Here is a 24,484-nt window from a genome sequence, read left to right as displayed (position 1 = left end):
AATTTTTTTCATATATATAATTTAATTTAATTTATTATTATTATTTTTTTCTGTTGAAATGAATTTGACGACTTTTATCCCATAAATTATTACCAGTACAGTTTGAAGAAATGAATTTGATTATATTTGCAGCACATTAGTGGTGGGGCCTTTCTAGTACGGGGGCCCCACATTCCACCTCTCGTTGTGGAAAGCACACATTAGTGGTGTGTGACTACTTCTTCCGTCAAATATTCTCCCTGCTGACTGATTGGACTAGTTCATCATACATCCTAATTAAATAGTATAGCTTTTTTATTGTTGTTTTTAGAAAGTAGTTTAATTGATTGAGATTATGTTTAATAAAGTGTAGGTTATTAGTTTAAATTTTTCTCCTTTCTCTTATGCGAACAACTAAAAAAAAATATAAAAAAAAAAGGTATAGCTGTCATCATGTTTAATTTTTTTTAATTAAAAATCGGTTTATTTATTGACCCCACCCTCTTTTTCCAAAAATCCCATAATTTTTCCGTTTTGTTTTTTATGCTACAATCTCCTCATATATCAATCTCACTAGAATTGATCACACAAATCCCCAGAACCTCAACCAGCACACACTCTTCATGGCGAGAATTTGTTTCCTATCCTCTCTTTGTATGGCACTTTTTATGCTACAATCTTACATAGCAAGTTTAGCTTTTGCAATTGTTCCCAACATTGCCAGTGATCAATCTGCTCTTCTTGCCTTAAAGGCTCAAATTTCTTATGATCCTCACAATGTTTTGGCAAACAACTGGTCTACTGGCACCTCTGTTTGTACTTGGATCGGTGTCACTTGTGGTTTTCATCATCATCGAGTCACAGCCTTAAACATTTCTTACATGGGTCTCATAGGCACCATTCCTCCACACATGGGAAACCTTTCATTTCTTATTAATCTAAATGTCAGAAACAACAGTTTTCATGGTTCTCTGCCCAATGAGTTTACTCGTCTTTACCGGTTGCGATACTTATCTTTTGCATTCAATGACTTCAGCGGAGAAATCCCATCATGGATGGGGCTGTTATCCAAACTTCAATTTTTTTCTCTAGCTGGTAACAATTTCATAGGTGGTATTCCACCATCTTTGTCTAACATATCTTCATTGGAAATAATGAGTCTTGGATATAACAAGCTCTTGGGCTCCATACCTTCCTGCATCTTTAACATATCCACTTTGCAAGAAATTTATCTCGTAGAAAACATGCTTTCTGGTCCAATGCCCTCCATTATGTCCAGTATGTCATCACTGCAAATCATAGTCCTTGACTCTAATGAATTGTCTGGTGCACTCCCAGAAGACATGTTTAATCATCTTCCCAACTTACAAGTGCTTGCTGTGTCTCTTAATCAGTTTTATGGCCAACTCCCATCAACTTTGTTCAAGTGCAAACAACTGCAATATTTATCTTTTGGGGCTAATAATTTCACAGGTAGAGACCATAGACTACCGCCAAAAATTGAGAACTTAACCATTGTTACCAAGTTATACCTTAGCGATAATAAATTTGAAGGTTTGTTCAGTTTTCATTTAGCCTTTCGTGGAGAATAGAACTTTAATATTTGTTTCTGTTGGTAATTGTTTTACAGGTACTATTCCACCGACTTTGTTCAATTGCAAACAACTGCAAATTTTAACATTGTCAGATAATAGATTCACGGGAAGTATACCTTCGGAAATTGGGAACTTAACCATGCTCACAGATTTATACCTTGTCAGAAACAACTTTGAAGGTATGTTTAGCGTTCTTTAAGTCTTTAGTTGCTTAGGGAACTTTGATATTTGTTTCTAAATTATAACTCTTTTATAGGTACAATCCCATCTACTTTGTTTAAGTGCAAACAACTGCAAATGTTATCAATGTCACTTAATAGATTCACAGGAATAGTACCTCTAGAAATTGGAAACTTAACCATGCTCAGAGAGTTATACCTTGGCAACAACAACTTTGGAGGTATGTTTAGTCCTATTTTAGATGATTGATTATTTGGATGTCATCATTTACTCAGCACATTTTGGATTGGGTACCTTATAATTGAAAGCACAAAATAATTGTACACAACATTCAAGAAAACAAAAGGATGAAAGGAACTTTGAAAAAAAATAAAAAAAAATAAATAATAATTCTAGTGGATAGTAATGTTTTCAAAACAAAAATATTAACAAACAATCCAAACATAAAAAACTAATAAAAACAAAAAATTGGCTTTACATTTGTACCATATCAAAACACTTTTTTAAAACAAAGAACAAAAAATAACCCAAAACATTTTAACAAGCATAGTGTGATTTACTTTTGCTAGAATGCTATCCATTGGGTTAGAAGAGTCGCACTCCTGATTCACTCGCAAACCCTGTTTGAGAATATGTTAAGAAATAAAGCTTTTATATTAAGAAATAGCTCTTTAAAAAAAAAAAATAAATAATAATAAATAAAAAAACCTTTATTTTGAAGCTTTTTCCAAAAGTATGTTTTGGCATCTTTTAGTGTTTTTTTTTTTCGGTCAAACAGACCTATTTTTGCTTTGCAAAACTTTTTGTGTACTAAATGTAATTTTAAGTTCCTTAATGTAATTTCAAAAGGTTCTTAGAGTGTGCTTGGGATTGCGTTGAGAAATAGAGATTGCCAAAAATAACTTTTTAGAAAAAACTTTGTTTTAAGCTTTTCTAAAAAAAAAAAAAATTGGTCATTTTTAAAGTAAAAAAGTTAAAGAAATACTTTTGGATACCAAACAAACAATCTTTTTGTTTGGCAAGCTTTTTAAGTACTAAAACTACTTTTTAAGCTTTCTAAGGTAATTTTAAACATGCTAGTATTGATTGGCTAATAGTCAAATATGTGGGATGGGATTTTCTAATGTAGTTGCTTGCATGACCAAATCAAGCTAGCAGTGCAACAAAAAAAAGATTACTCAATTGGTCTTAAGGGAACGCCTGCGGTTTTTCGCTGTCTAAACATTTCTTGAGCAATTACTAGCAAATAAGTGTTACAATGGCAAGTCCCAAGTAAAGTAGCCACAGTTGATCACCTCCTCCTACACTTTTAATTAGGAAAATAAATAAATAAAGTCAAAAAGTCTTTACATGTATGCTGGCATGCTGCTTCAACTAAAGGCTCAGATTGTGTTTCGTTTCTTTGCACATGTATAGAATAGTTATGTTTGGTACTTGCCCTTGGCTTTCTATTAATAACTACAAGTTACATTCAGCCAGATATTCACAAGAGACATTATTGAAACTAACCTCAATGTATGATAAAAAAAATTTAAAAAGAAAAAGTGAAAGGAATTATTTTATTGAAAATATTACATCAACACTTACATATATGATAAGCTATTACTTGAGAGAACTAAAGAATTATAATAATGATAAGCTATACAATAAAAGAACCAAATAATAATAATATAATTATTTTCATTATCTAGGACAAAAAGAAAGCATACGAGGGCTCATTAGCTATTAGTTGTTAGGGATCCATGTTATTTTAGCAATTGCCATGGCCATTGAAGATTGCCTTCTCGAACCTGCTTCAAACAATTAAAAATGCCAGTACTGTCACTACCTTTTTTATGCATTTTGCATGATTCAAGACGAGTCGCAAAAATTATATACATTGTCTTAAAAAAAGCACGTTAAATTGATAATACTTCTCATAGACTAGTATTTGATTAGTTTAAGACAAATCGTGACTAATTAACAACTTATGTCTTTATCTCAAAATTATTTCTCAAAAAAAAAAAAATAGATGAAGAGAAAAGCGAAAACACAAAAATGTAATTAACTCTCTCCATAGTTTTCAGTAACAAATCGATGATTTGTATTAATCACAAAATTTTGCTCGTAATTTTAGTTAGTAGAAATTTGGCATTTGAGAAATGTTTTGTTTGATGTGAAACCTTTTCGCTTCAATAAATACACCAAAAACATATTAGTCTATGAGTAATTTTATTTGTCACCCCCACCACGTGGAATTCAGGGTGATGGGGTGAGAAATAGTGTTGCTCTTGATCTACTGGTGTGTGTGGATTCATATGTCAAGGCTATAAGGCTATATATGTACTTAAGGATTTGCATGTTTAATGTTAAATATATTGTTGAATATATTGGAGCAGAAGAAGGAGAGAGAGAGCATAATCATATAATAGACTACATCTCTTTTATATTATATTGATAATGATATTACAGAGGCCTTTATATATATAGATGCTATGAGTGATAAGCAAGAAATCCTAGACTGATTAAGGTAGCGAATAAACCTAGAGAATAATATAAAATATTATAACATTCCTCCTCAAACTCAAGATGCAAGCTTGAGTTTGGGAAAAGAAAAAGAAATTATGATTTTTTGTTTTGGTCACCGGAGTGGTGGCCAAAATGTGGCTGCTGAAGGAAGTTGACAGCGGCCAGAGGCGGAGCAGCAATGAAGGCCCTTGGGCTTGGGCTGAAGCCTAGTTGAGAAGAATTGGACGCAAAATTTGGGCTTGAGCTTGGATGAAACTTGAATCAATTGGGCCGGTTACATGGACCAAAGTTGGCCAAAATCCATGGATCATTGAATATGGTCTGATCCGGAAAGAAGTGACCTGGGCCTAACCCGGTGAACTGGGTTGACTACTTTGGACTAGGTTGGATAGATTGACCTGGTTAGCCTACTCGGCTAAACTAGGTTGGAGATCCGATTTGAACCTGATGACCCGGTTAGAAACCAGTTTTGGGCCGGGTTGGAATGCCAACTAACGTGGCTAGGGCTGACATGGATCTAGGGCTGATGTGGTTAGCTCTCTGAATGACATGTGGTAGAAGGGAAAGAGAAGAAGTGTCTGGTGCGTATGGTGCACGCGCTAAGCGCGTGAGACACGTGGATCACATGTGCTAGAATGTTGCCAGTGTGTGGACTCAAGTAGGAGATGCTGCCGGCGTGTGATGACGAGCAGAATCTTCTAGAGGCTCATGAGGGCGCATGGAAGCTTGGACGGCTAAGATCTCTTCAGATCTGGACTTGGAGGCATTTGATTTGTCATCTAGAGTGAAGCGTGTAGCTCTGTTACGGCTATGGCGGCACGTAGAGGCGATTAGAGAGGATGCTGGCGCTTGAGACAGAAGACAAATACTTTTGGTGGCGCGTGTGAGAGTGAAAGCTTGGACAGTCCAAATCTCTTCGGATTTGTACTTGGTGGCGTCTAATATGTCTTCTGGAGAGGAGCATGTAGCTCCAAAAAGGATTGTGGCAACGCGTGTGGCGCGTGGGATCACTAGTAGTTTTTCCTAGGGGCACCTGCAATTCTGGAATGGACTGAAATTGCACATATCCACCATTTTGGGGCCAACACATCACTTTTGGTGGTTATTTGGCCAAAAGGAGTGACGGTGGCAGCACGTGTGGCGCGTGCAGGAACTGTCGAAGGCGGGTGGAGGCGTGTGGGAAGGTGAATGGCCGAGGATCTTCCATAGATCTGTAGATCTGTACCTCACAAGCATGAATCTAAGATAAATTTTCCCAAATGAGGTTGCGGTGAAGGCGTGGAAGAGATTTTTAGCAGAAGACCGCTTGGCAGCACACAGACGACCGGTAAAGGGAGGTCACCGGAGGGAGCGCTAGGAAACGTCATAGACGTTTATTGGCTCCTGATAGCATGTTAAATATAGTATTGAATATATTGGAGTGGTTTATATTATATTGATAATGATATTGCAGAGGCCTCTATATATAGAGAGGTTATGAGTGATAAGCAATAAACCCTAGACAGATTAAGGTAAAAAATAAACCTAGAGAATAATATAAAATATTTTTAACATTTACAAAATAGAAAATAGAGAAGGAAAAGACAAAATTGAACTTTGTAGTTGTGATGCATAAATGAATAGCGAGAAAAGCATTCCTAGTCATATCAATGTTTTGCTAATGACGTTAATTTTATATTTAAATATCTCATTGACTTCTATTTTGAATGAGGAATCCAATCAAAATTATGTAAAGTATGCCTAAAATAGTGGGCAATTATTAACCTAACTGCTAATTGCTAGTCACCTAATCTCTTTTGAACGCAGTTAGAAAAAATTGCTAACCGCCTAAGATGGTGTAAAAGTATAAAACTCTAGAAAATAGGGTATTACCGTAGAAACGAAGTCATTTTGGTTTTTCTAATTTTTTTTCTTCTTTTTTCCTTTTAAAAAGCGGTTAACGGTTAATATAAGTTTTCTCCTATTTAATAATTGCCTAAGCGATTGCGGTTAGTTGTTTTAGTGAATAACTATTAATTATAACCGTCTTTTCACCCCTAAATTGTAAAAAGAAAGGATGTGGAATAGCTATACTAACTAGGATATCATGACAAGTGGACAACTTTGGACATGGCATGTTATGAGTAAAGTAATGATTTGAATACTTTATTATATGATTCTGATAGTTTCTACTTAAAAAAAAAAAAAAAAACGAAGAAAAAGTTTCTTACCGCCATTGGATAAAAAATGGAGCTAATACAAGTTCAAAATTACTTAAAAAATCTAAGCATTTTTGCAAGTTCTTTTAAAGAGATGATTTGTATTATCAAGAAATTAGATTATATATTTGATAATCGTTTTTTGTCTTCTAAAAATAGGAGGTATGTATATTTTTTTTTCTAAGCAAAAAAAGGGAGTACTTTTTGATATAATTTCTTGTGATAATAGAATGTATCAAATCAAGGCTTTTACGTAGTTGCCAAGGACCCATCAACCGACCGATTACTGATTATTGACAAGGCACTACTTTTCAATGCTTTTTGTTTTTTACCTTCATTTCCCCAATGTCTTCCCTAGCTTTTTTCTTCTAAATATCGTTTAAAAAAAAAAAAAAAAAAAAAAAAATTGTCCCGAACTTAGAATGCTAATTCCTCCTTTTAATGGAGGTGACTTTTATGGAAAGATCTTAGAATGATGACCACCTTAGATTGTATGATTGGGTCTCTCTCATTTTTTTTTTAAGTAATTAGACTGTTCTTTTCGTCCTTTCCATTGAGGTCAATAACGTCAACGCTCAAATCAACCCATAATACTCCTGGCTTTCAAAATCTCATCTATTATGAATACACTTATGAATGTTGTTAAAATACGCAAGTGAATTCAAGTTTATTAGTTTAGTTTTTTGTGTTTTTTTTTTTTTTGTGGGATATGTTCACACAAGAGAAGGGAGATGAGAGATTTAAACTAGTGATCTCCACTTCATGAGACGTGATACACAACCGAGAGCTACCCTTTGGAAACATTAGCTTAGGTTTTTTTTGGCTAGATTGACGTTCAAATATGTATATTAATTCAAATATGTATATTAATGCACTCCAAGTAAAACACCCTAGCCATTTAACTCCCCAACAGTCCCTAAATGGTAACGGTTTCTCTATCTAAAATATCTTTGTTGCAAATAATAAATCTTGAATATAACAAACTTTTAGGCTCCATACCTTCCTCTATCTTCAACATATCCACCTATTGAGAAATTTGTCTCATAGAAAAAATACTTTCTCAGCCGATGCCCTCCATTATCTTCAACATGTCTTCAATACAAGTCATTGGTCTCTACACTAATAAGTTGTCTGGTGATCTCCTAGAAAATAGGTTAATTCATCTTCCTAAATTACAATGGCTTGATGTGTCTTATAACCAGTTTCATGGCAAACTAATTCCATCCACTTTTTTAAAGTGTAAACAATTGCAATATTTATCATTGTGGGCTATAGTTTTATAGGTAGAGTACCTCCGAAAATTTGGAACTTTAACCATGCTTACCAATTTATTCCTTGGGTATAACAAATTTGGAGGGTTTGTTTAGTGTTCTTGTTAGCCCTTTCATGGATAAACAAACTTTAATATTTGTTTCTAATGATAATTGTTTTATATTCACAGGAGGAGTAGTGCCTTGGAAAATTGAAAACTTAACCATGCTCAGAGTGTTATACCTTTCTGAAAACAACTTTGGAGGTATGTTTGATCCTGTTTTAGTTTATCGATTATATGAACGACATCATTGACCTAGCATATATGCCTTTTTATTGCCTCAGATTGGGTACCTTTCAATTGAAAGTACAAAATAATTCGTCCATAACATACCAAGAAACAAAAAGATTTAAAGAACTACGAGAAAATAGGAAATTCGAGTGGATAGTTTGTAATAATTCTATATATAATTAAATGTTAATTAACAATATAAATTATCAGCGAAAATAATTTAATTATGTAAGCACCTCCGGCCATTGCTTTGCTCAAGCGAAGTGAAGAAGACTCCTCAGCAACAGAGAATCCAGGAAACTAGAAGAACAAAAAATATAGAGAGAGGTTCTTCTGACCTATGCCTACTAATGCAATACCGTGCAAAGTGATGAAATACACATGCCTTATTTATAAGTAGGTCAGGGACCCTCAATCAAATCTGTTACCTTATTTATTCCTCCCATCAAGGAATAAAAAGCAAATCAATAATCAATTCAGATTATTTGATTCCACAAAATAAAAGCAATAATGAATTCAAATATTTGTTTCCACAAGAATCAAATTAACAATTTAATTCAAAATATTTGATTTCACAAAATAATCTTTAATTGGAATAAATCACTAAACACTGTAATTATATATACTTTATAATTACAATAAATATATGTGACATAAGGGACATACCTTAAATGAAATTTCTTATATTTCTCCCACTTGGCCCTTATGACACATAAATTCTTTTTGGTGTTCGTTTCTATGATAAGTCGTCCCTTCCATGTACCACAATGTGTAATACCTCCCTAAATGAGTACTTTATGGATGATGTACTTTATGAATAGACTTCATATAAGCCATTCAGGTCCAACTTTATTTTATCCCCACGGATAACCATAATATATGTGCACAAAAATATTTATAACTTTATGTCCGTAGACCAATTAAAGAGAAACTAAGCACAAATGAATTAATAAGTCTCATATATTCTACATGACTTTATATTTCTTTACCGGTAAACTTTTAGTCATGGGATCCGCAATCATTAATTCAATACATATATGTTCAATAGACACTTCATGTTACTTAATGTTCTCTTTGAGATATTTTATGTCGATATACATACTTCTGCTTCCACTCAGTTTATTCTTAGAAAAGATAACTGTAGTAGAATTAACTCAGAAGATCTTTATGGGTCTAACTACAAAATCGACAGTCTTGAGACCTTTAACAAAAATGTCTCAACCATAATGTATGTGTAACAAATTCACAGCATGTAATGACTTTTGCTTTCATGGTAGATGTAGCAATTGTAGTCTACTTACTACATCTTTAGTATATAGCCTTTTAACAATAAGAAAATATATATACTGAAGTTGATTCTATACTATTAACACATTTAGCAAAAATCAAACCTGAATAAACACCACCAAATGGTAAGTGTATCTTTAGGTTAAGTTGTAGTTGTTGGTTCATTGCATATTCCACAATACTATATTGGCAGCTCTCCATTGACCCAATAGTCCAACTGCTATTTCAATGTCAGGTCTAATGTAGACCTATGCATACATATGGAATATATTTCATCTGCTCTAGTTCCAATACATTTTGGGACATTGATCTGTACTGAATTTATCCCCCTTAATAATAGGTGTTACTGAAGAATCATAGTTCTTCATTCTGAATTTCTCCCAAAACTTTTCAATGTAGGTCTTTAGAGATAGTCTTAATATTCTTTAATTTCTATCTCTGTGAATCTCTATGTCAATGACATAAGAGGTTTCACCAAAATCCTTCATTTTCAAAGTTTAGTGAGAGGAACTTAATGTAGCAAACCTAAATTGCTGCTTCCAAGCCAAATATTATCTATACATAGGACTAAAAAAAAAGTAACTTTACTCCCACTGACCTTAAGGTATATACAATGATTAACAAGATTCTCAATAAAACCATGTGAGGCAATAACCTTGTAAAATATTATATACCAGTAATGAGAGGCCTATCTTAGCCCATTAATAGATATCCTTAATTTGCAAGCTTTCTCACTGTTATCAATAAAACCTTTAAGTTGTATTATGTACACCTCCTCCTTAAGATCCTCATTTAGGAAAATTATTTTTCACGTCTTTTTCATATAGCTCTAAATCAATATGAGCCACTCATACCATGATAATCAATGTCTTCCTTTTGAGTAAGATCATTGGCTACAAGTCTAGCTTTATATCATCAACATTACCTAGAAGCATCATTTTAGGTTTTTGTAAACCCATTTGCAACCTATGGCTACAACTCCCTTTGGTAAGTTAACAAGATAGTAGACTTGAATTTTAGCCAAGGATTTCATCTCCTCTTTCATGACATTAAAACTCAATGTGAAGTTATCACCACTCATGGCTTTGTGAAAACAATTTTTAGATCGTCCTTATGTCCGACATAAAAATCAAACTCCTAGAAATATACAACATAATCACTAGGGATTGTTGGTTACCTTATTCTATTGGATCTTCTTAATCCTATTTCCTTCACATTTGGCAAAGTCTGAGTAGGTTCATTTTGAACTTGTTCCTCATGAGTTGGCTGTTCTGAAAGCGATTGTGATTCAAGATAATCAATGTGATTTTTCCTAACCACTATCAACCACCCTTCATATGAAGGATCTCCAGTCAACTCTCATGCTTCATCTAATTCAATCCTTTGAGGATAAGCATTCTCACTAAGTTCAGCATCCTCCTAGAAAGTTTTCATATCTAGACTCAACAATTCTAGGATTGAATGAAGGACAATAAAAACTAAACTCCTTGGAGTTTACTACATAGCCTATAAAATTTCTCTAGTTGTCCTTGAATCTAATTTCCTCAGGTGTGAATTATAAATCCTCACTTTAGTAGGACAACCCCATATGTGTAAACAATTTGAACTCGGTTCCATTCATTCCTTAATTTAGGTGTCTTAGGGACAACCCTAAACGGAACCTAGTTAAATGTATACACATCGGTTTTCAAGGCTTGACTCCATTAGGAGAGTAGAATATTAGTATTACCTTTCATGTCCCTCTTTTCGTATACCTACTATAATACTGTCTGCCTCTATCAAATCTTACGATCTTGACTTCCTTTTGTTTTGTTTCTCTAGTTCTACCTTATAGGTATTGAAAGCATTTAATGCGCCAACCTTATGATTTAGAAGATAGAGATACATAAACCTTATATGGTTATTGCCGAAATAGATAGGATGTCTCTAACCACTTAGGCAAGAAGTATGGAAAAGGTCTACACTTGTACATGATCTCAAAAATCTCAAAAACCCTTTTGTTGGCAGCTTTATTGATATAGTTGGTATGCCTTTCCTTAATGCAGTCTACATAAATACCAAAGATAGTAAAATTCAAGAGTTGTAAAAAACTCTATCATTTATTGACCTTTTATTTTTCATAGAGATATATTCCATTCTCCAATGCCATAACATAGAGGATTTTCTCATTCAAGCTAGACTCTGCTTTGTGTCAACATTTATATGCAGAGATTAATTTTCAAAAATTGGGATCTAGATTAATTTTAAATAGACCATCAATTTAATATTCCACCTAAAAAAATGTTCAAACTTGATTTAATAAACTAAAATAGAAACTAAATTTCTAAAAATTGTGGAATATATAAAATATTATTAATAACATAACTGAATTTTTAAAATTAATCTATAGGTCTCAACAATTGTAAACAAGTATTATTTAGAAAACCCTGCATTATTTGATAACGTGGATCGCTAAGCCAAATTCAATCCACACAGTATTTAGGGAAGTCAATAAAAGATATCCATAACATAGTAGATGTATGAGATTACCTTTATTTCAAGTCAGTTATGATACTTTATGCAATCATTCTTTATATGCCTATAATTTTCCTTATTATAAGAGAAACAAGTATCTTAATTACCAAAACACTTTGTTGGCACCTTGTTCTCATTCCTTAACTATTGGACATGATTGCCTATCAAGGTCTTTCCCTTAACATGACTAACTTTTGAATTTTCATGTCTTAATCTCTAATCTTCTTGAACACACATGATCTTTATTGACCAATTATCCTTATGTGTGCCACAAGATATTTGAAAAAATATCATATTTAGAAGAGAGAATTTAAAATAAAATAGACCAAGAATGACTCAAAAACTCAACCTTTAGGGACTTTAATATGATCCGTTGTGTCCTTCATTTCCATAATGTGCTTAGGTACATTTTGAAACTATAAAAGGTTTTCCATTAAAGCTTTTCTAATAGGGTGTTGGCCCAAGCCTTGTTAGAACTCACTAAATGTTCCTCAACGACCTTTCTTTGGCCCTAAAACATTAAGGAATAAAATCCTAATGCTTTCCTTAACATGAGATTTCATGAACGTTGAAAGTTAAGCGATTTAAATCACTACAATTGTTGGTATTTAATAATCTCATGTGGCGTACTTGATTCTGTGGAGAAGGTGATTCGTCCACACGAAACGTCAATTCAGTCTCCAAACACCCCAAAGTGAAAAGCACATTTTCTTTTCAATCAGGAAAAATTACCACTAGAATTATTAGAACATAAAATACTAATAATTAAAGCATTAGGAATACATAAATGACCAAAGAAAATAATATACTTAAATGCTATGAAATAACTTTATTTAAATTAACCAATGCTAATTTAATAGTAAATTTCAAGCTACCTGTGAGCAAAGGTTACATCACGCATTAAATTTACTCTTTATTAATAGGACTAATAAATTTAACATTAATAAATAAAATTCTCCATACCTATGGGCCTAAGAGAAATTTTATTTTTCAATGTTAAATTCTCCGTACCAAACCAACATGGAAGTGGGTAAATAGTATTTTTTCAAAGTACAACCGGATTGTTTCCAGTTAAGTGAGGGGGCACACAATGGCACACTTAAATCCCATGATTTTTCCTTGCCAGAACTTTCCTAGACATTGCAATTTTGGATAGTACCATAAACATTTACCAACATATGTGGCTTAGTTAATTATTCTTAGGTCTAGGCATCAAACAATTTATATTTAAATAATATAAATAAAAGGAATAGATTTAATCTTAAGTTCATTCATTAAAGAAATAATTTCAATGCTAAACAATTTAAATAATAACATATATTCCATTTCTATATAAAAGCATATAAAAATGCATGGCCTAATGGTCTAAGAGTGTCTTAGGGTATTTTACCTCGAGAGCCCAAGTTCTAAACCCACTGAGCCCAAATCACTTTCCTTTTTTTTTTTTTTTTTTTTTTTTTAACAGGATGGGTTAGTCGGGCTTCCTTATTAGGTCAGCCTTTAGTTTTTGTATTGGGTTGGCCCAATCGGGTTAGCCCACTTAATAAACCTTTTTTTTTTTTTTTTAATCTGTATCGGGCTTGGGTTAAAATAAACCCATTCCCAGTGGTCCAAAACAGTAGACCCGGTTCTATATGGGATAGAAACCTTACCCAGAAAATAAAACCCTAACCCGAAAAAAACTTAACTCCCAACCTGAAACCCTAGCCCCTTGCACCGCCGCCGCCTTGCCCTTTCCCATTCGTCGCCGCAGCCACCCCTTCACATTCCTCATGCGCCGCCGCCGCTCTACCTCATGCGCCGGCCACCAAGGACTGGCGCTTTGACTAGACGACAGGCAGCCCCCGTGGGCTGCCACAGGTTTTTTTTTTTTTTTGGTCAGCCCCGGTGCGCAGCTGTCGTTCCTGCCAAAATATCGGTAGCCTATATGGGCGGCCGTTTCTGTCCATCACAGGCGGCCCTATAAGGGGCTTCCTCCTCTCAAATGCTGCTGACGACACGGAGCTTTGGCTCCATTACCCACGGGCTGCCACTTCTTTGAGCCATAGGCGGTCCTCATCAAGCCGCCGACGCTCACCTTATGCGGCCAATGCCACTGCTATGGGAAAAGGAACCGGAGCTCACTAGTGCCCTCCGTGTCGGAGGGGGTCGCTAGAACCAGATTTCATGTGGTTTTGGTCCAAGGGTTCTTGTACAGGGACAAGGGCAATATGGTCAAGGCTCTCCAAAAACACCAAAAATTGTTAGTTTTTTAAGTCCAAAACAGAACAATATATCTAATGGACCAAAAAACAAATATTCATTTACAAAGTGTTGTGCCAAATACTACCTAAATTAATAGATAATATTTAGTACGTTTTAACTCGCAAGTGCATAAGATCAAAACAATAGTATAGTGCAGCAAGTACGAGGTCGATCCCACGGAGATTGTGATTTTATTTAGAATTAATTAAAAATATCAACTTGTCACTGAATTGATATTGTGAAAAGAAATAAAAAGATATTTAAGATAAATGAAAAGCTAAAGGTAGGGCTTTGATATCCACCACTAATCATACTTAGATAATATAACAATATGCCAATCCTTTGATCATGTTATATCTATCTAATGTTTCTCAACCTAAGGGCATGGGTGTATACTCTTTAAGCTATAGATTTTCCTAAGCAACGAGTTAGGCATGGGCGTATACTCTAACTCTTTTCTTTTCTAAAGGATTTAGCATGGGTGTATACTAAGTTGTTCTTTAGGAAATCATATATTCTGTGAAAATCGACAAACACATGAGGCCTAGGGCATGGGTGTATATTCCCGGTTCCCCATGTTGATTAACCCAAGAACCTGGTGTGGATTACTTTTGTTACTTATGTTAAACCCAGGACTCGGTCATCGAAATTGATTTAACTAACAAGTCTATACCACATGAATATAATGGCCAGTCACATATATATGAGGAATTCATGAAAACAGGAATTAATCAAGTTAAATATCACAACATGATCATTACAAAGGTACCAATATTGAAATATTAAATAAGCATAATTAGGGATTCAATCTAGCCCTCCAAAAGAGTTAGTTACACATAATTAAAATAAAAAGAAAAGGTAAAGAAAGAACCGAAAACCGCTCCTAGAAATAGCCTGCAATCCTCTCTCCAAAGTTGTCTCCTTCCAATTGTCTCCTCCATTGTCTATTGAATTGTGAGGCTTAAAAGTCTATTTATAGGGCTTAGGAGAGTCTTAGAAGCCCTAGTAATCCTAGGAATTTCGGAGATTTAAGTCCAAGTCCAATTATGATAAAGAAAACCTAAGTCCAAATCGGAATAGGATTCGCCCAAAATTGTGGTCCCATCTTACGGGGCGATTTTGGCATTGCGGCGCTCCGAATTGGGAAAATGCTATGTCATAATGATTTGTATCATTTTGAGTTAGCTTTCCAATGCCGCTTGAATCACCTCAATCGAATATTTGAGCTGAAATTATGGTCAAAATGCCGAGAAGTATGCAGAATCCAATTTTGAATCCAATCCGATTTTGACTCCAAATTAAGAAATTCCGATTTGATCCATTCCTTTATTTGATTAAACTTAACCATGATTGGCTAAGCTTAGCCACATTTTCTAGGTCTTCCCAATTTGCCCTTTAAGCTTGGAACTTTTCCATAAATGCTTTCTTTTTTTCAAAAACCTATAAAACAAAGAAAATACAAAAATGAAGTAAAATAGCATGAATTAACTAAAACTAAAGGATTAAAACATGTAAGTTAAGGGCTAAAAATATGAATATTTTGGCACTTAACACACCCCCAAACTTACATATTGCTAGTCCCTTAGCAATACAAAACTAAAGACAAAATTAAAAACAGAGAATAAAAAGATAAATCCATCTTTCATGGAATGTACGATTGCATTTAGCATATACAACAAGCCTTTTAAACCTCTAGGAATTTCCTAGAGGACGAGTGAAATCTCGTGAGGGTTTTTTCAGAAATGTTACCCACAAACACCATGCATAGTTCATGTTATTCCAAAAATTAAAGCATCACTTCAAGATCATGATTTTCATTCATTAGCAAGCTTAAAAAGATGAACTCCATCTTCACAATGAATTGGAATCTCAAAGTGCAATTACTTACAAAGGACATGCTAAAACATCACAAGTTTGAAAACAGTGTAAGGTGAACTAGCACAAAATTATAAGGCTTCCAATTCTTTCCAACATGTAATGTCTTCATATCTCAAAATTCATTGAATTCCCTATTAGAATGAACAACAATGACATTTTTTTTTTCTTTTCTTTGGTCAGGTTGTGCAATGTTTGGTTCCCTTAAGCTTTTTAATTGACCCATGTAGCGAGTGTTAAGTCAATGACTCCTAAACCAGATGATTTTAAGGCATTAGGTGTATAGACACCCCTAAGAACCTACTAACTCGAGTCAAAAAAACTACAAAACCAAACTAACCTTGACATTGATCAAATCCAAAATTTTCACCATTTGACGTGAACACTCAATGCTTTGAGGCAAGAGGTCCAGTTACTCAGTGAAAAGCTATCAATGATCATTTATTTCACTTTTTTTTTTTTTTTTTTTTTTTTTTTTTTAAATATATATGCCAAGGTATCCATCTAATAAATCGTCCAGTTTCACTTAAGACATAGAAACACACACATTAAACTTTCATGTCATACCCCACAAATTATGTGCTAATGTGCTTGTGTAAGATCAGATCAAACATATGAATTCTCAATTATCCTAAGCAAGTAACCAAACTGAAAAACTCAATTATTAGATCATGTGTTCAAAATTTTAAGCTCACCAATGAAATTAAATCACAATTTTTAAGATCAACCAAAATTTTAAGACAAACATGAACATGCATATATTTTTTTCTTTTTGATTTTTCATAAATAAAAATAAAATAAAACTGGGAATTTATTATTTTTTATTTTTTTATTTTTTTATTTTTTCAAATAAACACACAAAACAAATAACATGAAATTGGGACAAAGTGTGTGTGAACAACATGTGTGCTCATACCCCCAAACTTAAATAACACATTGTCTTCAATGTGTCTAAATTAAGGAAAGAGTGTACCCGGGAGATGGACGACATCGTCTTGCAAAGCATGGCTCATAGCACACCCCCAAACTTGAATCGAAGCACACTTTTCCCTGCAAAATAAGAAAACACAAAAACAAGTAAAAGGAAACAAAACAACTAAAGATAAACAAAAGTTAGGAAACACACAAAAGTAAAATGACAGGATAAACTATGGGGTGATGTGTGTGTGATATGCGATGATGGTGGTAGCTGCAGGGGAGAATGGGGCCGTGCAAGTGTAGATGCGGTGCGGTGATGGTGGTTGAGGGCCGGTGGAAGTGAGGAAGAGTGGTGGTGTGCTGGTGGAAGTGTGGGTGAGGTGCGCTCGAACACAGACATGGTGTGCGCGATCGCACTGACAGAATGCAATGAAACCACAAGTGGAGACTTGCGCTCGATCGCATGCAGGTTACAATCGATCGCAGTAACAGAATGTAAAAACATGACAAAAGACTTGAAACAGTAAAACACCAAAGTAAAATAAAACACAAACAAAATATAAGTCAGACAAAATAAAACGAACAACAAAACAAAAGGATATGCTATGAGGTGCTTCCAATGAGCGCTAAGTTTAACGTATTCAGCCAGACAGTGGTACTTTAAACTTGAAGCACCAATCTTTCCTTCTCTTGCACCAAAGAGAATGAATCTTTTCTACTGCAAGGTGATTCCGGGTGTTTCTAGATTGGGGAAGACCACTCTGAGTTTTCTCAAACAGTTGCTCATCCGGTGGGGAATCATGAACTGGAATATAGTAAGAAGAAAACTCAGGAAGCTTCTCTATCTTGATGTCCTCAATTTGCTCATGTGGTAGCTCTAATAGACTTCTCTCTTGGCCTCTTGGTGTTTCAGGAATAAGAGCTAATGGTGAAAAAATCTTAGTGCTTTCTTCTTTTTCCTGATGTAGCTCTTCTAGAACCTCAGTTTGCTCCTCCTTTCCCTCTTCCACTAGATTTTTAACCACCTCTTCACTTCTTAGTGTGACAGCTTATGCATGATAGTAGGTGCATTCTTTCTCCATGTAATGCTCATTAGGATTGGCATTCAACTGACGTTGACACTCTTCTTCTTCCTCCTCTTTAAATGTATTTGATTTTTGCTTGAGGTGGGCCTTTATCCATTCAAATGATTGCTCTCTTTCCTCCATGCGGCTAAGAAGAGCTGCTGTATGTTTTGTAAAGTCAGCACACTATTTTTCTAAGGCAGCAACTGCTTCTTGTAAGGCGGACCTTTTCGGAGGAGGTGGTTCTTCTTGATATTATTGATGTGGAGAAGAGTCCAAATGATCATATATGGGAGATGGCTCCTCTTCTTGATATTGTAGAGGCTAATAGGTGGAAGATAGCTCCTCTTGATATGCTTCTTCTTCTTTGAGACTATTGCCTTTTGGTTTGAAGTAGGTCTTCACCTTCCTAGATGCTTGCTGTGTAGTCTCAATCAATGTATTTACCATATCTATAAAAGAAGGTGGTTCAGCCTAACATTGCTGTTGTGGAGCTGATTGAGAGGAATATGCATGATCATAGAATTGCTGAAATGAGTGATGTTGCAGTCCATGAGATTGTTGAGCATGAATTTTGGGAGCTTGAGCTTGCTATGAGAGATTTGACTGTTGACTCCATGTTGGGTTACAGGAATCAAAATAGCAGCCGTTCCCCAGTCTAGAATACGTTGTGTTCTTATGCCCAAAAATTTTGTTAGAAATTTGTCTTATTGAAGGGCATTCTCTAACATGGTGATAAGGGTCGTGGCATAAATAAAATGGTCCATGGGGCATCGTAATGCCTCCCCGCATATGTGAAATTAAAAATAAAATAACAAAAGAAGTTAAAATTAAAAGGGAAATAAAAACAGAATTAAAAATAAAAACTTACTAATTTGCAGACTCGGTTGGCCCTACATGAAACAAAAGAAAAAAATTAGATCTATAATTAGTGCAATAATTGTGTTGCTCTCTGGATGTGCGATTGATCACACTGTGAGGTGTGATCGATCGCCATGGTTGGGCAATCGATCGCACCTCCAGAGGCACAGAAACTGCGGAAAGACTATAAAAAACAGAAAAATTTTAAAACAAAAATAAATTAAAGGAAAAAAAATTCTAAACAAAATTAAACAATCTCCGGCAACAGCACCAAAAACTTGTTGTGCCAAATACTACCTAAATTAATAGATAATATTTAGTACGTTTTAATTCGTAAGTGCACGAGATCAAAACAATAGTATAGTGCAGTAAGTACGAGGTTGATCCCACGGAGATTGTGATTTTATTTAGAATTAATTAAAAATATCAACTTGTCAATGAATTGATATTGTGAAAAAGAAATAAAAAGATATTTAAGATAAATGAAAAGCTAAAGGTAGGGCTTTGATATCCACCACTAATCATACTTAGATAATATAATAATATGCCAATGCTTTGATCATGTTATATCTATCTAATGTTTGTCAACCTAACGGAATGGGTGTATACTCTTTAAGCTATAGATTTTCCTAAGCAACGAGTTAGGCATGAGTGTATACTCTAATTCTTTTCTTTCCGAAAGGATTTAGCATGGGTGTATACTAAGTTGTTCTTTAGGAAAGCATATATTCTGTGGAAATCGACAAACACATGAGGCTTATGGCATGGGTGTATACTCTTGGTTCCCCAGGTTGATTAACCCAAGAACCCGGTGTGGATTACTTTTGTTACTTATGTTAAACACAGGACTCGGTCATCCAAATTGATTTAACTAACTAGTCCACACCACATGAATATAATGGTCAGTCACATACATATGAGGAATTCATGAAAACATGAATTAATCAAGTTAAATATCACAACATGACCATTACAAAGGCACCAATATTCAAATATTAAATAAGCATAATTAGGGATTCAATCTAGCCCTTCTAAAGAGTTAGTTACACATAATTAAAATAAAAAAAAAAGGTAAAGAAAGTACTGAAAACCGCTCCTAGAAGTAGCCTCCAATCCTCTTCCCAAAGTTGTCTCCTTCCAATTGTCTCCTCAATTGTCAATTGAATTGTGAGGCTTAGAGGTCTATTTATAGGGCTTAGGAGAGTCGTAGAAGCCCTAGTAATCCTAGGAATTTCGGAGATTTAAGTCCAAGTCCAATTAGGATAAAAAAAACCTAAATCCAAATCGGAATAGGATTCGCCCAGAATTGCGGTCCCATCTTGCGGGGCGATTTTGGCATTGCGATGCTCCGAATTGGGAAAATGCTATTTCACAATTATTTGTAGCATTTTGAGTTAGATTTTCAATGCCGCTTGAATTAGCTCAATCTGATATTTGAGCTGAAAATTATGGTCAAAATACCAAGAGGTATGCAGAATCCAATTTTGAATCCAATCCGATTTTGACTCCAAATTGAGAAATTTCGATTTGATCCTTTCCTTTATTTGATTAAACTTAACCATGATTGGCTAAGCTTAACCACATCTTCTAGGTCTTCCCAATTTGCCCTTTAAGCTTGGAACTTTTCTAGAAACGCTTTCTTTTCTTCCAAAAACCTATAAAACAAAGAAAATACAAAAAAGAAGTAAAATTGCATGAATTAACTAAAACTAAATGATTAAAACATGGAAGTTAAGGGCTAAAAAAATGAATATTTTGGCACTTAACACAAAGCATTTTGGACAGTTATGAAAGGGAAAGAAATTCTCATGCCTTAGTGGCTTATTTATTAATTATGTCTTAATTTGAAGTTTTGGTTAGTTTATTATACATTTGTTCACTTGTATGTCTGATTCATTTAAAGCACATTAGTTTTGTTTTGAATAATAATGTATATGGTTGTTCATATTGTGGCAGGTGCAATACCAAGTAAAATTGGTAATCTACAAAACCTTGAGATATTTGCTATTGATGAAAACAACTTCACTGGTCCAATTCCATTTGAGCTCTTTAATATCTCAACAATGCAAAAAATTTATATGTATTACAATAACCTCTCAGGTCATCTTCCATCAGATGTAGGCCTATTCCTTCCAAATCTTCAGCATTTGGTTCTTGAGGAAAACAAATTGAGTGGAACAATACCCAGCTCTATCTCCAATGCTTCACAACTCACTAAACTAGATTTGGACGACAACTCGCTCTCAGGCATAATTCCTAGATCACTTGGTAATTTAAGGCTCCTCCAAGTTCTCAACTTAGAAGGAAATAATTTGACTATTGAATCTTCTACTCCAGAATTCAGCTTTTTCTCTTCATTGTCAAATTTGGCATATCTAAGACTTTTAGATTTGTCCGGTAATCCACTGAATGACAACCTTCCTAGTTCCATTGGAAATCTCTCTACTTCTCTTGAACAACTTTACATTAATGATTGCAACATCAAGGGAACCTTTCCTAGAGATATAGGCAATTTAAGCAACTTGATAACCTTGTCCATAGATTTCAACGAATTGGCTGGACCTATTCCAACTACAGTAGGAAGATTGCACAAGCTTCAAACTCTCTATCTTGATAATAATAGACTAGAAGGTTCCATCCCATCAAGTCTTTGTCATTTAGAGCACTTGTTTGAGTTGTATTTAGGTGATAATGAGCTTTCTGGACTTATTCCTGCGTGTGTAAATAATCTAACTTCTCTAAGAGATCTTCACCTAGAATCTAACCAATTAACTTCCATGATTCCCTTGAGCTTGTGGAGCCTTACATATATCTTGGAGGTCGACCTCTCATCAAATTCTCTTAGTGGTCCTCTCTCATTTGAGATTGGAAATTTGAAGGTCTTGAGAGTATTAGAGTTATCAAGAAATCAAATATCTGGTCACATCCCAACAACAATGGGTGGCCTCAAAGATATAGCTAATCTCTCATTGGCCAACAATCGATTAGGAGGCTCAATTCCTAAATCTTTTGGTACATTGGTAAGCTTGGAATTCTTAGATCTTTCCAGTAACAATTTATCCGGAGAGATTCCTAAGTCCTTAGAAGCACTTTCACAGCTCAAATATCTAAATGTCTCTTTCAATAGACTACAAGGAAAAATTCCTATAGGAGGACCATTTGTACACTTCTCTGCTGCATCATTTATGTCAAATGTTGGACTTTGTGGTGCTCCACGCCTGCAAGTTTCTCCATGTAAAGGTGTTTCTCGACCAAAAAAGACTGCAGTTGCGCATATACTAAAGTATGCATTGCCAACTATTGGGTTAATAGTGCTTGTAATTGCTCTTGTATTAGTGTGGCTAAGATGCCAAAAAAGGAATTTGAAAATTCCTGTGGAAGAAAACTCATTACCACTAAGTACATGGAGAAGATTTTCACAACAAGAACTTTTACAAGCAACAGAAGGGTTCAATACAAGCAACTTACTTGGTAAAGGGAGTTTTGGATCGGTATACCAAGGGACACTCTCTAATGGAATGATTGTTGCAATAAAAGTTTTTAACTTGGTAGTAGAAGGGGCATTCAAGAGTTTTGATACAGAGTGTGGGGTACTACGCAAAATTCGTCATCGGAATCTTGTCAAAATCATTAGCACATGTAGTAACATGGACTTCAAAGCTTTTGTATTGGAATACATGCCGAATGGGAACCTTGAGAAGTGGTTGTATTCCCAAGACCGTTGTCTGAGTACCTTACAAAGACTAAATATAATGATTGATGTCGCGTCGGCATTGGAATACCTTCATTTTGGTTATTCAACACCTATTCTTCATTGTGATTTGAAGCCCAGCAATATCTTATTAGATGAAGATATGGTTGCACATGTCACTGATTTTGGCATTGCCAAGCTGTTAGGTGATGGGGATTCTTTGATACGAACCATGACTCTCGCTACAATTGGTTATATGGCACCAGGTAATGTTCTTAGCCTTCAACTAAAACTTGCATGCCTATCATTCTACTCATGCATACACGAATAACCATAGCCTTTTGGCAGAATATTAACTTTAGCACTTTATATGTTTGGAATTTTTTCATTCACTATTGTGCAATACATAAGTATGTTCTCATGATTAGTTGTTATTTCACAAATAGAGTATGGGTCGGAAGGGATTGTTTCTACAAGAGGTGACGTGTATAGTTATGGTATTTTGCTGATGGAAACTTTCACAAGAAAGAAACCGACAGATGACATGTTTGCTGGAGAAATGAGCTTGAAGCACTGGGTAGAGGAATCTTCACCCCTTTCAATAAGCAATGTGGTTGATGCCAATTTGTTGAGAACCGCAGAAGCTTATGCTTTCATAGATGATTGCATATCATCCATAATGGGTTTGGCATTGCATTGCTGTGCAGAGTTACCTGAACAGAGAGTTAATGCAAAAAATATTTTAATCACACTCAACAAGATAAAATTGAAGTTTCTACAAGATAGTGAAGGAAGCTAGTATAAGAGCATCAAGTTTGTTTATAGCTCTTTCAAGTCTGTGCTTTAGAAATAATATTACAGTATTAAGACTCCCCTAAAGATATCTGTTTATAGCCATTGCTTTGTTATGGTAGATAATAATAGTAACATTTATAACTGCTATAATGATTTTAGTGACCTATAATTAGCCTCAAATGGGTATTCTATGTTTGTCTCAAAGTACTGTTGAAGGCAACAGAATTTGCTCTTGGGATACATATGATAGCAATTGTGGCATTTTAATTTTGGTGTTCCTTATATATGTATCATTGTATGTATATATTATCCATAGAACTGCCAAACCAGAAAATCAAGAAAAGAATTGTTCATATCCTTTTATTTTTTGTAGTATCCATGGCTAAACAAACTGGCATAATAAACACCAAATAGAGCACAAGCAAGGCTATTATTTTTGATGTACTGATACTCCAACAATAATTGATCCTTTTCAATACAACATCTGTGAAGCTTCACAAGATTTAAAAATTCAGGATTTCCTCGTTTCGATTTAGATGAGAACAAAATTCATGCTAAAATGGGATAAATCAAGTAAGAGTTTGTAGCAGTACCTTGTACACCAGACCAAACCCACCTTCTCCAACTTTGTTGGCAGAATCAAAGTTATTAGTAGTAGCTTTTATTGGTTTGAAGGTAAAAGTACTTGTCTGCAAATCTAGCTTTTATTACAAAAAAAAAAATTGACTTCGTTTTGTTCAAGTCATTTATCAAAGGTTGCAAAACAGAAAACATCTCTTTTCTTTCAAATGACAAGAATTTACGTCGTTACAGTAGAAATGATGTAAATCAGTTCACGCCGTTTTAAATAAATGAATTAAATTTTGACGTCATTTATTAAAGACATGAATCAAAAATAATAATTTAAAGAAAAAAAAATTGGTTGCTAAAATTTTCTTAGACGTGGAGATCCTAGGTATATAGATTTACGACGTGGAGGTGGAGAATCCCTCGACGTGGAGGTGGAGATCCTCTCGGGGAGAAGGCATTGGAAGAGATAAGAGGAGGTGGAGAGTGAGGAAGAGTAAAATGGGGAAGAGTGTCAAGTAATATTTAATGACAATTTTTTTTTTTTCGTTTTTGAAATAAATTGTGATTTCAAATGTAATATATAATCTTTTTGCTATTTCTTTTTTAGCTTCGGTTAGGATCTTTCATAACATTTATAAGAGTTTTAATGCTCTTTCCTTCTC

General features: G+C 34.6%; 1 protein-coding gene across 5 annotated transcripts; it reads left to right on the top strand.

Moving 5' to 3' along the window:
- The first annotated feature begins 586 nt into the window (after positions 1-586).
- LOC132165852 (uncharacterized) lies at positions 587-23,452 on the top strand. Of its 5 annotated transcripts, none has more exons than XM_059576541.2 (6): positions 587-1,074; positions 1,610-1,753; positions 1,831-1,974; positions 7,902-7,976; positions 20,723-22,723; positions 22,904-23,452. In XM_059576541.2, exons 1-6 carry the CDS (start codon positions 603-605, stop codon positions 23,254-23,256), a joined length of 3,189 nt encoding a protein of 1,062 aa, XP_059432524.2. In that variant the 5' UTR covers positions 587-602; the 3' UTR covers positions 23,257-23,452. The 5 variants fall into 5 exon arrangements, with proteins under 5 accessions (XP_059432524.2, XP_088367989.1, XP_059432523.2 ...); XM_088511863.1 differs by having other exon boundaries at positions 587-1,452; positions 7,905-7,976; XM_059576540.2 differs by having other exon boundaries at positions 587-1,452.
- The last annotated feature ends 1,032 nt before the right edge of the window (positions 23,453-24,484 follow it).

Source organism: Corylus avellana, chromosome 11 (assembly GCF_965113065.1).
Source record: "Corylus avellana chromosome 11, dhCorAvel1.hap1.2, whole genome shotgun sequence".
Classification (NCBI taxonomy): domain Eukaryota; kingdom Viridiplantae; phylum Streptophyta; class Magnoliopsida; order Fagales; family Betulaceae; genus Corylus; species Corylus avellana.
Note: the sequence above shows the minus strand (reverse complement) of the source record. Positions and strands in the feature narration are given on the sequence as shown.

What these genes read in the sequence shown, in the direction of transcription:
- LOC132165852 (XM_059576540.2), top strand. Translation starts at nt 603, where the DNA reads ATGGCGAGAATTTGTTTCCTATCCTCTCTTTGTATGGCACTTTTTATG. An exon ending in TGGGGCTAATAATTTCACAG is followed by an intron (nt 1,453 to 1,609) that starts GTAGAGACCATA and finishes ATTGTTTTACAG; the next exon opens with GTACTATTCCACCGACTTTG. An exon ending in AATTGGTTATATGGCACCAG is followed by an intron (nt 22,724 to 22,903) that starts GTAATGTTCTTA and finishes TTTCACAAATAG; the next exon opens with AGTATGGGTCGGAAGGGATT.